Source organism: Pseudoliparis swirei, chromosome 8, assembly GCF_029220125.1.
Source record: "Pseudoliparis swirei isolate HS2019 ecotype Mariana Trench chromosome 8, NWPU_hadal_v1, whole genome shotgun sequence".
Classification (NCBI taxonomy): Eukaryota; Metazoa; Chordata; class Actinopteri; order Perciformes; family Liparidae; genus Pseudoliparis; species Pseudoliparis swirei.
In genome coordinates, this window is record NC_079395.1 from 16498712 (window position 1) to 16516204 (window position 17493).

The 17493-nt window shown below is 44.4% G+C and overlaps 1 protein-coding gene across 3 annotated transcripts in view; it reads left to right on the forward strand.

Moving 5' to 3' along the window:
* Positions 1-17493, forward strand: part of LOC130198140 (laminin subunit alpha-3-like) — a 57014-nt gene that overhangs the window by 13256 nt on the left and 26265 nt on the right. For all 3 annotated transcript variants that reach the window (XM_056421231.1, XM_056421232.1, XM_056421233.1), the window contains exons 4-28: positions 648-766; positions 859-1029; positions 1606-1706; positions 3807-3922; positions 4625-4743; positions 5354-5444; positions 6773-6904; positions 7959-8009; positions 8104-8151; positions 9182-9316; positions 9830-9964; positions 10724-10858; positions 11090-11142; positions 11591-11690; positions 12537-12589; positions 12703-12808; positions 12976-13075; positions 13890-14046; positions 14631-14769; positions 14916-15058; positions 15206-15309; positions 16016-16172; positions 16309-16472; positions 16558-16666; positions 16750-16847. In XM_056421231.1, the coding sequence (XP_056277206.1) occupies positions 648-766; positions 859-1029; positions 1606-1706; positions 3807-3922; positions 4625-4743; positions 5354-5444; positions 6773-6904; positions 7959-8009; positions 8104-8151; positions 9182-9316; positions 9830-9964; positions 10724-10858; positions 11090-11142; positions 11591-11690; positions 12537-12589; positions 12703-12808; positions 12976-13075; positions 13890-14046; positions 14631-14769; positions 14916-15058; positions 15206-15309; positions 16016-16172; positions 16309-16472; positions 16558-16666; positions 16750-16847 (2836 nt within the window). The remainder of the gene's footprint in view (positions 1-647; positions 767-858; positions 1030-1605; positions 1707-3806; positions 3923-4624; positions 4744-5353; positions 5445-6772; positions 6905-7958; positions 8010-8103; positions 8152-9181; positions 9317-9829; positions 9965-10723; positions 10859-11089; positions 11143-11590; positions 11691-12536; positions 12590-12702; positions 12809-12975; positions 13076-13889; positions 14047-14630; positions 14770-14915; positions 15059-15205; positions 15310-16015; positions 16173-16308; positions 16473-16557; positions 16667-16749; positions 16848-17493) is intronic.

A 17493-nucleotide genomic window follows, 5' to 3' on the forward strand; every position in this document is an offset into this window, starting at 1 on the left:
GGTGTAACAAACAATGGCCCAATAAGCCGTGCCAGAGCCCTGGAGCCGGCGCTGCTGAATGGAATGCAGACATTATTATCTTTAATAATTACACCTGCGTCATTCCTGCCCTGACAAGTAAAAGAAAGAAGAAGGAAAATGGATAACATTTGTTTGCTAGTGCACCTTTAATCCTGGCACACTGATCGCTCTGCTTAAGAATTTGAAAAGTGTGTTTTGATTGTGTGGAGATTAACAAAAGGGAAATCACAGCAACAGAACATTAGAACTTCAAATGAATATTTTGTGCTTCGGGGGGAGGATTTTGTGTAGCGAGTGGTGGCACGCCGAACATGTTAAACTTAATTACCTCGCCTGTAATGTCAAACCTCAACTTTATGCCCGAACACATGCTTCAGGTTTGCCGAGTCAGCGCATCTGAGCCAAGATGTATGCTCTCTGGGAGGCACCTGTGCACACAGCTGTTACTCATCAGATTAACACTTTGTCTTTGAGTTTCTCTTTGCCATAATTTTCACTTGATCCAAGATTGTGTTCATGCACAGACAACGCTCATGATTCATCCACTCAGCTTTACTGCTTTTGAAGGCTTTGATTCCCTTTTTGTTTGAAGGCTTTCCATAAATATATATATTTTTTGGGGGCAGATTCAAAGCGCGAGTGTCTTGAAATGTTTGGAAAGCAGCCCAATGTTCGTGTAGAACACGACGACGACCAGCTCTGCACCACAGAATACTCCCGGATCATCCCCTTGGAGAACGGAGAGGTAGAATATCGCATTCAACCGACTGAAAGTGCAAAATTTTACGAGGTATCGGAAAACAAATCCCGTGAAGTAAGTGCATTCGCGTTGTCTAGATTGTGGTGTCTCTCATCAACGGTCGCCCGGGGGCCAAAAACTTCACCTACTCGCCGGTGCTGCAGGACTTCACGAAGGCAACCAACATCCGCCTGCGCTTCCTACGCACCAGCACCCTGTTGGGCCACCTGATCTCCAAGGCCCAGAGAGACCCCTCCGTCACACGCAGGGTGAGACCTCACACACGGGCGCCATGCTGGCAGACAAATGTTTCCCATTTGGGCAAAACACATTTACAACTCAGCAGCACCTAGCCTCCAGCTTTCTTTTCGCTGACGCAAACACACCGGCATGCTCCCTCCGGCTCGCGCGTTCATCCTCGCCAGGGGTCTTTCCAGTCACCGCGGTAACTCCTCTTCGAGAGGCCGCAACGATTGGCTTGGACAGCTGCAACAGGCTGCAGGTGCACAATATGCCACTTCTCCTTACAGCGTGAGAATACAAGTTCCAAAAAATAACTAGGTCATCAGCGGAATGAGGCTAAAGTTGAGGTTTTCTTGATTTATGTTTTAAGCCTTCCAGAAATGTATCCTCAAGATTGGTGTCCAAAACGTCTCATACATTTGTCTTCATTACACATGCTGAGAATGAATCAATGATGTCAGCTGTTGATTCTTATCTTATCTCCTTTATATTGCACTGATTCAACCCATACAACTGTAGCCTGAGCTCATGGTTCCAATAGTCGTCATGTGTGACTCACTTGTTCTGGTGTGGGTGATAACATGTTCCCTATTGGTTGGCAGTATTACTACAGCATCAAAGACATCAGCATCGGTGGACGCTGCGTTTGTCATGGACATGCACAGGTGTGCGCTGGGGGGCGTTACCAGGACAACCATAAAAGGTTAGTAATGCTCTTCATCTTAAGGCTATAAGCATGTGACCGGATACTTTTGTGTGGACACGTCTGGTTGAATTGTCATCACTCATTCAGAGCCGGTTCGTTATGAACGCTTCAAAAGTCAACTTTAAAGTGAAACGTCAACCAGTAAATACATTCCACTTGTTTACTCATAAACGGAGCTGAATAGTCTTCATGTACAATGGCCTCCTGTGTGTAAACAGTACTGTACTGAGATGACCAAAGGCAGAGAACACAGGGATGCTAATCTAGTGATGTGAGTGATAGGGAATTGTTTTTGAGGAAAGAAAAATGACCTCATATGTTTGTACATTGATTTCACCAAAGGGAGGCAACACGTCTGAGTTTCTCTGTTTACTTGCTGGGTTATGTGATACATTGCTGCTTTGAACCACTGCTGGCTTTCTGACCAACTAAACAACAGATCAACATGGCCTTCATTCATCGTGTTTTATTGTTTGCTCTCAACTCTGGCATTTTAAATGAATGTTCGCATTGGGCACAAAGCTGCTTCTATCAATATATTCATGTTGAAAATGGATCAAGTGTTCCTCGGTGTGATGAACACACAGATTTGTCACCTGACTCGGCAGTTTTCCTTATTTATACGAGAATATGTTAGCGTCTTTTAGCTCATTGTGTTGGTTTACGGCTCCCAGCTTTACTTTTCTGGTTCTGTCCCTCTGTTTAAAAAAAAAAGCTCTAATACGCGACTTGATCAGCACCGAATGCCAGAGAGACTGAGTTAGCGCGAGCTACCGAGCAGCTAAAGAGTCAGATGTATTTACCTCTAGTTAAAGGGAGAGGACATTTTGGATTTCCGTTCGTCAGATTATTTAAAACATGACTGTTTACGTTGTTGTGTCTGCTGTGTGAGATAGATAGCCGTTTGCTGACATGTTTGCCAAAACAACAACAACAACGAATTATATTAATAACAACCACAAAAATACACTGTCGTTCAAAAGTTTGGGGTCACCCAGAGAATTTTGTGTTTTCCATGAAAACTCCCTTTTATTTATCAAATGAATAGAAAATATAGTCAAGACATTGACAAGGTTAGAAATAATGATTTTTATTTTACATTTTTATTTTGTTCTTCAAACTTCAAGCTCAAAGACAGTTTTATAGCTTCTCTCTCCAGCATAACTGTTTTCAACTGTGCTAACTAAAGAAGGGTTTTTCTAACCCTATGTTAGTCTTCTAAGGCGATAACACAATGTACCATTAAAACCTAGAATAGTCATTTACCACATTAACAATGTATAGTGTATTTCTTATTACCTTCGCATTGAAAATGCGGAAGGTTATGTTTTGATCGCCGTGTATTTCTTTATTTATTTATTTGTATGCGTGTTACTCGCATAACACAAAAAGTATTAAACCGAATCGCAAGAAATTTGGTGGGATGATTGGTTATTATCCGGGGACCGTTTGCTTAGATTTTGGGATCGATCGGGTCAAAGGTTAAGGTCAAGGTCATGAAAAGGTCAACATCTTATTGAATCGCATGACATTTGGTGGGATGATTGGTTATTATCCGGGGATCATTTGATTAGATTTTGGGATCAATTGGGTCAAAGGTCAAGGTCATGAAAAGGTCAACATCTTCTTTTTACCATAGCACGGTCAATTTTTATCCAATTGGCATGCAACTAATGCCAACATGTTCATAATTCAATGCCCAATCTTGTGATATGCGAAGGTATGCGCTCTACCGAGTGCCCATTCTAGTTAATGTAATGTTATCTTCATTGAAAACAACAGTGCTTTTCTTTGAAAATGAGGACATTTCTAAGTGACCCCAAACATAGCAGTGTATGAATACAAATATTTAAAGAGCGTTATACAAATTTAAATAATAAAACCTATGAAATAGAATCAAGTAAAATCTGATTTAAAAGAGGCCATTGGCTCAGCCTAATAAGGAATATGTCAGTGCTGTGTTTAAAGTTGGCTATGCTGCCCCCTAGCGGTTGAACAAATACACGATCTCATCCGGTTTTAAGTTCTGAGGGTTTTGTGCTTGCAAATGAAAATGTGTGCGTCACTAAATCCATGTGTCTCACCTCCTGTCTGCAGACTCCAGTGTGAGTGCCAGCACAACACCTGCGGTGAGTCATGTGACCGCTGCTGCCCGGGCTTCAACCACAAGCAATGGCGCGTCGCCACCGCTGACAGCCCCAACGAGTGTCATCGTAAGTGTGCACGTACAACAGTTCAGTCAACGTGTAAACTCCGCCGCTGGCATCTTGAGTTACGGCCCCCGGAGCGGACTGGAGCGTCCTCTTGATATTTAAGCCCTGTTGTGGATGTCCTGTTATGGTGCTGTAGAGAGCCTGAGTGAAGAGTTGAGAGGACATTCCTCCAATGGTACGTATGATGAACAGCACAGGGCACAACTAGCTCCAGGACAACTGATTTTTTATCGGCGGCGACCAGCTGGGCCACCCCGGCCTACCGGAGAGTCCGCCACGCCGGCTTATTGGTGAGCCATCCATGCAGCCAGGAGAGCCCGAGTCAGCTGGATTCTAATTGCTTTGGACTGTTGACAAGTTTTCCCTTCAAAGAAAAAAATGACCGTCGAGCCGCCACGAAAGAGGGAGAAAGATGAATCAGACTCTGTAATCAGTGCACTCTTTGCAGTGAAAATGCACCCTCACCATTCATAAACATTAATGAGCTGGCGTACAGGAAGAGGATGGGCCTTCTTGTTTGATTTGGATTTAATAGTGTCTTAACAGCCAGACTTGAAACTCCTTTTTAGAGAATGAGTAGCTTAAGGTGCTCAAATGCAGACGGGAGAGTGAGAGATTATTTGCTAAAGCATATAGAATAATTGTGTGTGTCTGTGTGTGTCTCTGTGTGTGTGTGTGTGTCTCGGGGGGTTTCCTCCTTAGCCTGCCAGTGTTTCTCCCATGCCGCTGACTGTTATTATGACCCAGAGGTGGAAAAGAGGAGAGCAAGTTTAGACACCTTCGGGAGGCACGACGGAGGCGGAGTGTGCATCAACTGTCAGGTATGAAATGCACGTCAAGTCTAAACTGATTCCTGTGTGTGATAGATAGATAGATAGATATGTACTTTATTAATCCCCAAGGGGAAATTTGTCGCAACAGTAGCAGCACCAATAAACTAAACACACAAGAATACAAAATAAAATATAAAATATAAAAAACAGGGATGAAAGATATAGAAGTATACAAAGTAAAATATAAAATATATATGTATATATACAACATATATGCATACACAATACACGATACTAATGACAAATTAAATTAAATATTAAAATATTAAATATAGACAGTGTGCAAAGTGTGTGTATGTGTGTAGTGTAAATGAAATGTGTGTGTATGTGTGTAGTGTAAATAAATGAAATGTGTGAAGTGCAGTGTGAGTGTGTGTGTGTGTGTGTGTGTGAGAGTGTGTGTGTGGTGGCTGTGAGGAAGGATGGTATCACAAAAATAAATACAAAATGTCTGTGTCGTCATTTGCATGGTTTTGTGCTGCCACAAACATTACACGTTACCACACTTTGCTCTCATCTTAGTGCTCATCTTTGTATTCTTCATATTCATATTCTGTGTGTCTTGTGGCTCACACGTTATTTGTGTGTTGGTCTTCAGCACAACACTGCTGGAGTGAACTGTGAGCGATGCCGTGAGGGTTTCTACAGGCCCTATGGAGTCCCTCCGGACTCTCCCGCTGGATGCATACGTGAGTTGCATTTCCTGCGTTTGCCCCTTTTGAGTTCATTTGACATTGCATTGCCAGATTTTCAATTCAATTTATTTGAGTCCTTCATTTTTGTTATTGATTTTGTTCGTTTATTTGAAGGTTTGAATTCAAATGGTGGTTGAGTGCTGCGATCTGTTTTAATGTTGTATCTCTAGACATATGGAAATGGAAAATATATGAAACAAATGAGAGTAGAAACTCTTCAAGAACCAGTTCAGATCAGTTTCTACAACTGCTTTAATTAATATTACAAAAGCACAAATGCAATTCAATTCAATTGAGTATATTTTGTAAAGCCCATTAGCACAAATTACAAATTTGCCTCAGAGGGCTTTACAACTTGTCAAATGTCCAGGCTGCAGCTGTAGATCAGCTTGGGAACTAAATAATGTCTCACCATGTATGTATTTGACAAAAAATCTAAAACAAATGAAGCCAAAACATAGTTATAGTCAAAGAGAGACACAAATGGCACCACTGGCACCAGCGCTTATTGCTAAACTGGGCTCGGCTCTTGTTTACATTACTTTAATGGTTCATGGCCGTTCCTCGCCACATAAATAGCTGACGGTTGTGTTTGCCCATTAAAGAGAAGTGGAATTAAACTGGTTGCCCTCAGCGCTTTGTAAAGTAAACCATGAAATCCACAAGCTCAGTTAAGCTTTGCAGAGGAAGGTGTTCGTTCAGGCTAAAGTCGACTCAGAAAGGTTCAGTAATCCTTATTTGCTTCCGAGATCTCTCACTTCTTATTCTACTTTTCGCATATTTGACGAATTGTGACGCCATACAGTTGTTCTCTGAAAATGTTATTATCAAAACAGCCAAGCTACGCATCTTTTAGGTGTTTTAAATGACCTTAACCGTCGTGTTATTTCCACTCAGTCTCACTGACCGAGGATTAAACGGAGTAAAAGTTTATTCGTGAGGAAATAGAAAAAGTAGATCAGCAATGCTGTTCTCCGTGAACTGTATGTTATCTAACTTTTAAAACATTTACACGAGACAATTCTTTTAAGGTGGCAGGAGTGAAAAAAAGATAATCCCTCAACTTGTTGTGGTACGGTTTCAAAATGGTGAAGACAGAACAAATGGATTGAAAGAGGATTTCTTCTCTTGGTGACCGTCATGTTTTTTTAACCTAGATGACGTTCAGATTAAGATTAATAGGCTTTCTTATTAGTAAATGGAATAAAAAATAATGCTCAATGCATCCAAAAAATGGGAAAAGTAGCCGTTAACATCAGGCTCCACCCCTTTAAAGTAAACGTTAATTGAAATTTTTTTAAATAACATGTGGCCCCCACCAGCCTGCCGGTGTGACGAAAGGACTTCGGCCGGCTGTGAGATGGAGTCGGGGAGGTGTGTCTGCAAGCCGCAATTTGCCGGAGAAAACTGTGATCACTGTGCTGACGGATACTATTACTACCCTCAGTGCATTCGTAAGTTTTTGTTGTTGTTGTTTGTTTTTCTCTCTTTTTCTCTCTGGATACCCAATTTGCCGTTACCTGGAATCAGTTGCACCTTCATCCTCGTTTTAGCCTCTTGTGTTTCAGTCAGTTTTCCCCTTGAGGGAAGACAGTACGCCTTCAATGCAGGAGGATGTATGCACATGCTCCAGTATTGACAAGCATTCTTCACCTAATCAAATATACTCGGATATTAGACACTCAAAAGAGAGTTTCCCCATCGTATCTTCAGATCTGGCTGCAGACTCAAGACTCTGCCAGGGTCTTTCATCTTTATGAGGACTTCTGATTTTTCTTCCTCCTTTCTTTGACTGACAAAAGTATTTTTTTAATGTCTGTACGCTGCCCCCCAGCATATACATCTACGTATACATATATATAAACACATTTTTGTCATATGAACGTGAAATGAATCTGACTGCATTTTATGAGCAATAGATTGATTTATTACCAGAAGTTATTTTTAATACTGGGAGCACAGATGAACTAGTCCGAACACGCGGACGCAGTCATTACAGGCTGTCTGGGTTTCAGGAGATTCTTCTCTGCTGTTTGTGTCACGATATGAAATGTCCACAACTTTGTATGTAGATCAGTATTAAAGGAATGTGTTACCCCTTTTTATGTGACAGGTTGAAAGCATGCTAATGAGTGTGAAATACAATGTGTGAACATGCCAGTGCAAGCAAGAATGCACATTTACATCCATGGTGGGAAAAATAGAAATATTACACGTTGGGAAATATCCTTATTTAGTCTGAGGATTGATATTTATCCGAAGAAAATGAACAAGCATATATAGATATATCTATAAATATATATCTCCCAACATGTTGAACTATTCCTTTAACAATGTTTACCTCCAACTGCATTGCCTTTTCTCGGTAGGCTTTTTTTTTTTAACGAGACTTTTTAATGAAAGCAATTCTCCGGTGTAATGAATAAAGTTTCTGCTCTGCGGTTTTTCTTGACTTCACAGTTTCCCATCGGTGGAGGTCTTAATTCTTTGTATTTCCTTTGCAATCAGGATATCCCGTGTACCAGACGACCACCCAATCCCCTGCAGGACCCTTTGTGGGTAAGCTTAATGAAAAAGACTTTGCAGTGTCTCGTACCACACTTTAGCTGGAGGGATGATTTACTGTTGATCCCCTTCCTCTCTCTCTGTATAGGGCCCACCGCTTGCCCTCCCGGCTATTTCGGCTCACCCAGCTGTCAGCGTGAGTGGGATTATACCGGATATGATGTGCTGCTATAGAGGTTTAAGTACGGCTATGCTGTGATAATTGCTTTTTGTTGTTGTTGTTGCTTCTTCTCTTTTGTATTCACTGTATCTAAAAAGAAGAAGAAGAAGAAAATAAACTGTATTCTCTTGAAGAGATTTTTTAACAGGGCAGTCCACCCGAGTCCATTTATTTAAAGGCTGCCCAGGTTGTTTAAAAGGTCTTTAGAGGACCGTGTACGGCTCCACTGGTTTCAGAACATGTGGCATGGGGTCAGTCCAGAAAGGCTTGACGTACAGAGGCTAAAGGTCAGTTGTGTTTATAGGCCTTATGACAACAGAATTGGGATTGGGTTTAACAGGACAGTTGACATGCTTGTATGATATATTGTCAGAATGAATAAACCTGCTGCTCAGTGGCAACACTCGATGGTCCTACATGATCATGTCCGTCAGCGGGGATTTAAGTTCAAGCGGTCTCCGTCCTCTCTGGACAGCAGCAGTCAGTTGGGACTGTGAGAACTAACCAGTCTATTATTAGTTATGGCCCCTGTTCTGAATTCCCATTTCTGGGAAACACATTATTAGAAATATATGGCATTTCTTTTCAAACAAAGACCTTTAGTCCCATCTTTTTTTATTTATTATCAGAGAACGAAGGCGAACAATAACTCCTGTGAGCTAGACGGAGAAGGAATATTATCATCGGCCTTCCAAAAGCAAACTATAATATTCTGGAGCTGCTTTCGGGCGGTCTCTCTTCTGGCTGTCCTCTCCCAGTGCCAAGGCCCATTCGCATACCAGGGGAAGCTTGGCAAGGCGTGGGCCCCAGTGCAGCCGTACCAATGTGAGCCACAATAAGAGCGGTTCAACCAACGGAGGTCTTTGTCATTCCCTGAAATCCAGCCTACTGGACCGAGGAAAGAGGCTCGCGGATAAGCAAGCAGCGGGGTCAAGCATTTACATTTCTATTTGTCTGGATTTCATTTGTTTACTTTTATTGTAAAAGAAAATGTGTTTGTGCATAGAGTGTATCTGTGACTACCGAGGCACGGTGCACGCGGTGTGCGACGCTGCAGGCCGCTGCCTGTGCCGCCAGGGTGTGGAGGGGGAGCGCTGCGACCGCTGTCCACCAGGACGCCACTCCTTCCCAACCTGCCGGGGTGAGAACGAGTCACCACGCCACCGGGCACTCGGCGTAGCCCGTCTGTTCACGTGAACGTTGCTGTAAACAAACAAATGGGGGATTTGTTGCCACATGGCATCAGAGCCACCAGCGATACTTTGGACTAATAGTTAAACAGGACTATTATCAGTAATATAACAATAATTATTGACAGTTTGTGCTTTTAATATTACACAAAAAGCGTCTCTTCGTTTGCTTGAACCTGCTTGCACTAGATTCTGGAACAGGTCGACTTTGAGCGAGTCTAAACTTAATATGTTTTCCAACCACGGGGCTCTGACATGACCCTCTTGAGATCTATTTCACCTTATTATCAGCTTCTGTAATTTTAACAATCACACCGCATTGTATAAATGTATGTTTCTATGCATCTTAAACGTTTTTGTTCTGTGTAGATTTGACGGAGCCCTGCAGTCATTAACAGATACATGATTTTTTGATTTTAAAGAGCAATAAGGAGAGTCTTCCCTGCCTCCATCTCTTCCTCCAGCGTGTGCCTGTGACGGTGCTGGTGTGGCCGACAGTGCGTGCGGAGCGAGCGGCGAGTGTATCTGCTTCCCCAACTATACGGGGCAGGAGTGTGACCAGTGTGCGCCAGGCTACTATGGCTCCCCCGTCTGTGCTGGTGAGTGATCCCTCTCTGCCCTCCAGTGTCACTATGACAGATCAACCAAGTGGGTGCATGGGATCGGAGAGCCGGCGGCTTCCCCTGGGCTTATTGTGGCTTCTTCTCTGTGGAACAAACATGCTGGCTCTCCCACAGCATCCCGTGTTGTCATTTATTACCTTCACATTGAAAATGCGGAAGATTATGTTTTGATCGCCGTGTATTTATTTATTTATATGTATGCGTGTTATTCGCAGAACTCAAAAAGTATTGAACCGAATCGCATGGAATTTGGTGGGATGATTGGTTATTATCCGGGGACCATTTGATTAGATTTTGGGATCAATCGGGTCAAAGGTCAAGGTCAAGGTCATGGAAAGGTCAACATCTTTTTTTTTTACCATAGCACGATACATTTGTGTCCAATTGGCATGCAACTAATGCCAAAATGTTCATAATTCAATGCCCAATCTTGTGATATGCGAAGGTATGCGCTCTACCGAGTGCCCATTCTAGTTTATTAATGTATTCAGCACGACACACAACCTTTTCAGAGAGCAGCGGAGCATGAGAACTACACGGTCCTCTTCCTTCTAGGGAATCACACTGCAGAGAATAGACAGCTGGGAGTCACTGAGGAAAAATCACATTATGGAAGAAAAAAACCCAAACCAGGAGTCATTTTTAACCCTGTTTTCATAGCAGATTCACCTAAAACCTTGTGGTAATAACCATTACAGTTCTTATAACTTACTTCAGCTTGTTTCCTGTCCCCAGTCTGTCAATGTTCACCGGAAGGCTCACATGGCAGCATATGCAACCCTCTGTCGGGTCAGTGTCTGTGTCTCCCCGGGGTGGTGGGCCAGCAGTGTGACCGCTGCGCCTCTGGACTCAGGTTCCCCCAGTGCTCAGGTAACCAGATCAAGAACCATCATAGTTATGTATGATGTCATATTGGGAGCATACCAGTGGTATTTTATGTGGCAGGGTCCAGAAATGTCTTATCATTTGTTTTTCATGTGTAGATAGTTCTCTCCTCATTCTCCTTTCCTATAAAACTATATTCGAGCCATGTTTTGATTCACAATTAGCTGATTTACTCATGTTTGTTGCTTTTGTTGTGGATTCATGTTGTGCTTCCAGCCCCCATCAGTGTGTGCAACCCAGCAGGAACCGAGGTCACTGATCCCCAATCGGTATGCTCATCTTCTTTGTCTACCAGAGCCCAACTCAGACCATGTTTTTATTTGCCTTGATAACAGAAGTGGTCACAGTCTAATTCCAGCACCGGGCCCTTTGGGTGTGGATTTACACAACCTCAAAGTTGTATAACTGATAACACGGCTGCAGCAGATTTCACAAGGAAGTGGTTTGCCCTGAAATGTAAATGCAATTAAAATAAAGGAAAGGAGACTTCCTTCCGTTATGAGGAGGAAGAAGAACAACAATGAGTTTCTGGAAGGCTGTCACCTCTATTTGAGAACAAGTGCTATGTTTAAAAGAAAAGTAATTCAGTAAACTGGCACTGTGGTACAATATATGCAAGCACTTGCGACTCAATTTAATCAATCAGATTTTAAACAAATATAACTTTTAATAGTCGAGCTCTGTGTCAACTCTCCTGAGATCCCGTCTGTGTTTCAGGGCTCCTGCCGCTGCCGAGCCCACGTAGAGGGAACCCTGTGTGACAGGTGTAAACCCCTCTACTGGAAACTGGCTACAGAATACCCCCGTGGCTGTGCAGGTGAGTGACCGGAAATGTAATCTAGAATGGAAAACTATTGACGTCATTTAATGTCCCAAAAAAATGTAAAAATACTTAGTTGACCTCTTGCAAGCAAAAAGTGCCCGAGCCTTTATTTTTCTCTCAGACTATTAGTTCTGATCACTGGCCACATTTATTTCTGTCTGACTATCTGACAAGGCACTGATAGGAGTCTTGGCCCCTCTTACTCAGAGGATATGTCAACATCTCCCCTGTCAACAAGGCCAGATCTGCCTTCCTGTCCCTCAGAGGGGAGCTGAGGAATAACACACAACTGCGGGAAAACTCCCACTCACTGATTTTGAGTGTGGAGCTGCGAGGGGGCCTGTGGGACTTCATGCTGGGATTTTTTTTTGCAGTAATGAGCACCCAGTGGCACCTTAAAAACGTTGGAATTCTCCACCCCTCGCAAAAAAAACCTGATTCTGTCCCGATTCTCTAAAAATGCTTGAAAGTGGGGAATAATAAGATGGCTCCTCGTATCCAGCCGGTGAGGGAACAGCTCCAGGCTTTGTCCGGATACTTGTCTAATGTTACAGAACAAGAATGTTGCCACTACCTGAAGACACAGGACCGAGGGGAGGGTAAAAAGAGCTTTTAATATCCTAAGAATGTCTCTGGTTGACTGGCCGGACATTAAGGGGAAGTTTTATTCACTGTGTTGAAAGCAAGCTGTGGCCGTAAAGCTCTTTTGGACCTTTGATGTGCAGATCTCTGAAGATTGAGAGGTTTTGTGCCGCCCTGTTTCACCCGTGAACGAGAGAAAATCCTGTAATCAGAGTCTATTCACTGTATATCCCCCGGTATTCTTTCATAACATACCAGAGTGCCGGTGTGACGTGAAGGGGACCCTGAGTGGCGTTGGAGAGTGTGAACAGGTGAGGTTTCCATCCATTGATCAAGGCTCTTATCAGAGTTAATCAGAGGCGCTCCGCCTCACCTGTGTTCCGTTTATTCGGTTTGTCTCTCAATCTCCTTATTGTGTATTTAGAAAAGTGGACAGTGTCACTGTAAGCCGAATGCACGTGGACAAGCATGTGAAAACTGTAAGGATGGGTACTTCCTGCTGCAGAAAAAGAAATATTTAGGCTGTCAAGGTAAGTTATCCTTCTTCACCACACCTCCTTTTCAGAGTTTGTTCTGTTCACTACGTTACGATAGCGAATGATCATATAAGGAGTCATTATATTGTTACCTCCAGACGTGTAGCAGAGAGAGGACATCGGGAACTCCAATAATAATGACCCTTTTCTCTGCCTGATAGGCTGTCAGTGTGATGTAGGCGGGGCCATTGACACGGCGTGTGATGAGACGTCGGGACAGTGTCGTTGCCGGAAGGACGTCGTCGGCCGTGAATGCACCGAGTAAGATGGGCCTTGAATGTCATGATGCACGATGGTACATGTCCACAGGATCCGGTCAGGTGGATGTTTCCCATTCATGACCTTCGCATTGAAAATGCGGAAGGTAATGCTTTGATCGCCGTGTATTTGTATGCGTGCGTGTGTGTTATTCGCATAAGTCAAAAAGTATTAAACCGAATCGCATGAAATTTGGTGGGATGATTGGTTATTATCCGGGGACCATTTGATTAGATTTTGGGATTGATCGGGTCAAAGGTCAAGGTCATGAAAAGGTCAAAATCTTCTTTTTACCATAGCACGGTCAATTTTGATGTCCATAATTCAATGCCCAATCTTGTGATATGCGAAGGTATGCGCTCTACCGAGTGCCCATTCTAGTTTTCAATGTAGGCAGCCGTGTAATGAATTCTGGCGGTGCAAGGTTTTTTAGAGATGTGGGCGTCATCCTCATAAGCATAAAGTTGAGGGTTAGCCAAACTTTATGCAATTCAGGGGCGTCCTGCGCAACTTTCCGCTCCAAAAAAGCGTTTCCTATATCTGTTTTCGATCTAAATTGAAGTTATATTATACACTTTTTCGGTTTATAATATAAGAGAAGAGAGTTTCCAGGAGCAGACAGTCGACGAGTGGAAGCAGCGGTCCAATCAGGCGGCAGCCCATCAAGCATCCAACGGTTGGGAAGCAGAGAGCCCCCTCGCCTCCACGCCCCCATGTGGACGTGTACCATTAGAATTCAGGCAACATTTGACGTGCAATATTTTCCCTTTTGCAAATACAACATAGTTCTCATTTCCTTTTCCATGCACCTTGTCAGGCCCGCACCAAGCCACTACTTCCCCACTCTTCACCATCTGAAGTTTGAGGTCGAGGATGGCACCACGCCAAACGCCAGACCGGTGCGCTTCGGTTACGACCCCCAAGAGTTCCCAGATTTCAGCTGGAGAGGCTACGCTGTCATGTCTCCTGCACAGGTGTGTGTGCACATATTCACCGCGGTACCTCGATGTATTTCATGCATTGTTGTGATTCTTCTCACAAATGACCGTACGGCCACTTCGATAACCTCATGGCTTCTGTTTTCAATCTCCTCTGAGAGCCACTGTGATTGTTCTGCTTTTGCCTCTTCACCGATACACACCTGCTTCAAGCACACGACCTTCTACTGTATCAAGGGGCTGATTTGGGATCTTCAAACTAACACCATCTCTCTTCAGCCGGAGGTGATCCTCACGCTCACCCTCGGCTTTCCCGGCCCTTTCCATATTGTAATGCGCTACTCCACCCCTCGAAGAAAGGGGAGAGCGCGAGTGAGAGCGAGGATCTTGGTGGCGGACGAAGCCGGCTCTCAGTCTTGCTGTGACTGTAAGTGAAGGGCCTGCCTTCCTCTGGCTGTGTGCTCCTCTCTTCCTCTTGCTCGCTGCCCGTTGATTAACCCGCTCCGTCGGCTCGAGTTCGCTGCCCACCGGACATGACCTGTAACCTTTCTCACACCATTATACGCCCGTCGCTACTCAAACCAAGGCGGTCAGCTACGTGTCGCTCTCGTCCCCCGCAGAGCGAGGTCAGAGTAACGGTGCATGTCGACCGAAAAGACGAGCGGCCGCACTTGTTCCGCGCGGTTCTGCGGTTCACTAACCCGAGCGGCGCCGGTGTGACCGGTAGCATCGAGGCTACCAATAACAGAGGCGCCGCAGGTGAGGCCGCCTCATGTCATCAATTCTAACTCGGCATAGATGAAATATATAATATATAACCCGTTTCTGGCGTGATGCGTCTCGCGCTCCTGCCGACATCTGTGAATGTGTCACGAGACGGACGTTTTCCTCTCGCTTTTCCTCAGGGTCGGATCAGAGTAAGGAAGTGATATTCCCAAAGAGTCGCTCCCCATCCTTCCTCACTGTCCCAGGAGAGGGCTTCGCCGAGCCCTTTGAGTTGACCCCTGGGACGTGGGTCATTCACATCAGGGCGGAGGGGGTTCTGCTGGTGGGTTTATGAAGAAGACAATGACGTCGAAATGAACCGGACTCTTCTTGTGCTTTTATTAGACTTATTGCTAATTTGTTCATTGGAGAGAAATAGCAGATGTAGAACAGATTAAACGCGAAAGTTTCTTCCACCTTGTTGCTCCAGGATTATTTAGTGCTGCTGCCTCGGGATTACTATGAGGCACCTTTGCTGCAGGAGAAGATCACCCAGCCCTGCACATACGTACCCACCGCTAACAAGGACACAAAGTACGTCTTGACCACCTCTCTTCAGTCATTTTGAGCCCTGTCCCTATTTCATATTCACCAAAAACAATACAAGTTTAAGTTTTCCCATATATAGTTATTGGCTCCGGAAGTCTATTATGATGAATATCAGGGGTTAGCTTGTACAAGTGTTTTTTTATGGCTATACTAAATCCTAATTACCTTCGCATTGAAAATGTTTTGATCGCCGTGTATTTATTTATTTATTTGTAAGCGTGTTCCTCGAATAACAAAAAAAGTTTTAAACCGAATCACATGAAATTTAGTGGGATGATTGGTTATTATCCGGGGATCATTTGATTAGATTTTGGGATCAATCGGGTCAAAGGTCAAGGTCATGGAAAGGTCAAAATCTTCTTTTTACCATAGCACGGTCAATTTTTATCCAATTGGCATGCAACTAATGCCAAAATGTTCATAATTCAATGCCCAATCTTGTGATATGCGAAGGTATGCGCTCTACCGAGTGCCCATTCTAATTTACAGATGTTTTGCTACACTCCAAAGGGAAAGGAGAGGAATCACCTAATTCTTCCGCATTATGCATTACATGAGCAGAAAGTTGACATAACGGAGAGCAATCCAAAATACTTTGTGAGCCTCGATTTCCACGTCAACTTAAACAATTATGATTATGTGATCCGGTCTCATCGTTCTTACTGCCTGTGCCTGCGTGTCTCTGTCTCAGCTGCCTGTTGTACACACACGTGGCCATGGAGGGCTTCAGCTCTGCGCTGGGCTCGCAAGGAAAGCTCTCAAGCCGCCGGAGGAGGAGGAGGAGGCAGGCTCTCGTGCGCCGGCCCACCCCGGATCACCCAGAGATGGCCGCTCTCGATGGCAGACAGGTAGAAGGCCTGGATGGAGAGCTTCAACGAGAGTTTCAAAGAGCAGAACAAAAGCAGAGGATCGGGCTTTTGGGACTGTGCCGCTGGAGTTCCTCAACGTGAGCCAACATGACTTTGCGTGATCTGTGTCCTGCAGTCGCAGCTCCAGCTCAGCCTGCGCGTGCCTCGTCCCGGCCCGTACGCCCTGGTCCTGGAGTACGCCAGCGAGGTGGACGCCGTCCAGAACGTCAACGTGGTCATCGGCGACCAATCGGGCGGCCAGATCCCGGCCAGGGCCAACATTTACAGTTGTGCCTTCAGGTGAGTCTGTCGGTGTGTTTTTAAAACGACTTCGCGGCGCGGGGGAAGGGTGTCAGCTGACGCGTGTCTGTAACCCCCCTCGCAGCTTCCTGTGCCGCAGCGTGGCAGTGGACAGCGGGAACACGGTGACGGTGGTGCAGCTCGCTCACAGGACGGAGATTCTTCTGCAAACGTCCACGACATCGTTGCTGCTGGTGAGCGGGATGTTTACACAGACCATTCATGGGAGCTCATACCAGCAGCAGGCACTTTAAAATACGTTTGTTTCCCTCTGTAGTACAAAGTGTATGCAGTCCCCGCGGAGGAGTTCTCCTTTGACTATTTAGAGCCGAAGGTGCTGTGCGTCTCCACTCACGGCCGCTTCACCGAGGACAGGTAAGTCACCTTGAATACAACCGTTAACTTGGACCGCACATTTTCAACACTCAAACGCTGGAATTTAGGAGATCTGCTTCATGATCAGTGCTCTGTGTTGTGTTATTGTTTTGGATTCTGGGGACGCACATTTGTTTCCCAGGTGTGGTGGCACACGGTCGTTCACCTGAGGCTGACCTTGAGGTCAAACCCTCTCTTTCTCTCTGTCACGCTGGATTTACTGACTGGGGCCGCGACGTATGTGTTCCCAGCTGTCCATGTGCAGTCCTGTCATTTACTGTGAGAATGGACCCTGAACAGTGTCGTATAGAATCCCTTGACAACGAAATATGTCCCACAAATGAACGATGGGAATTGATTTGACAGCAAAAGTACACTACCGTTCAAAAGTTTGGGGTCATCCAAACAATGTTGTGTCTTCCATGAAAACTCACTTTTATTTATCAAATGAATTGAAAATTGAATAGAAAATATAGTCAAGACATTGACAAGGTTAGAAATAATGATTAATATTTGAAGTATTAATTTTGTTCTTCAAACTTCAAGCTCAAAGGAAGGCCAGTTGTATAGCTTATATCACCAGCATAACTGTTTTCAGCTGTGCTAACATAATTGCACAAGGGTTTTCTAATCAGACATTAGTCTT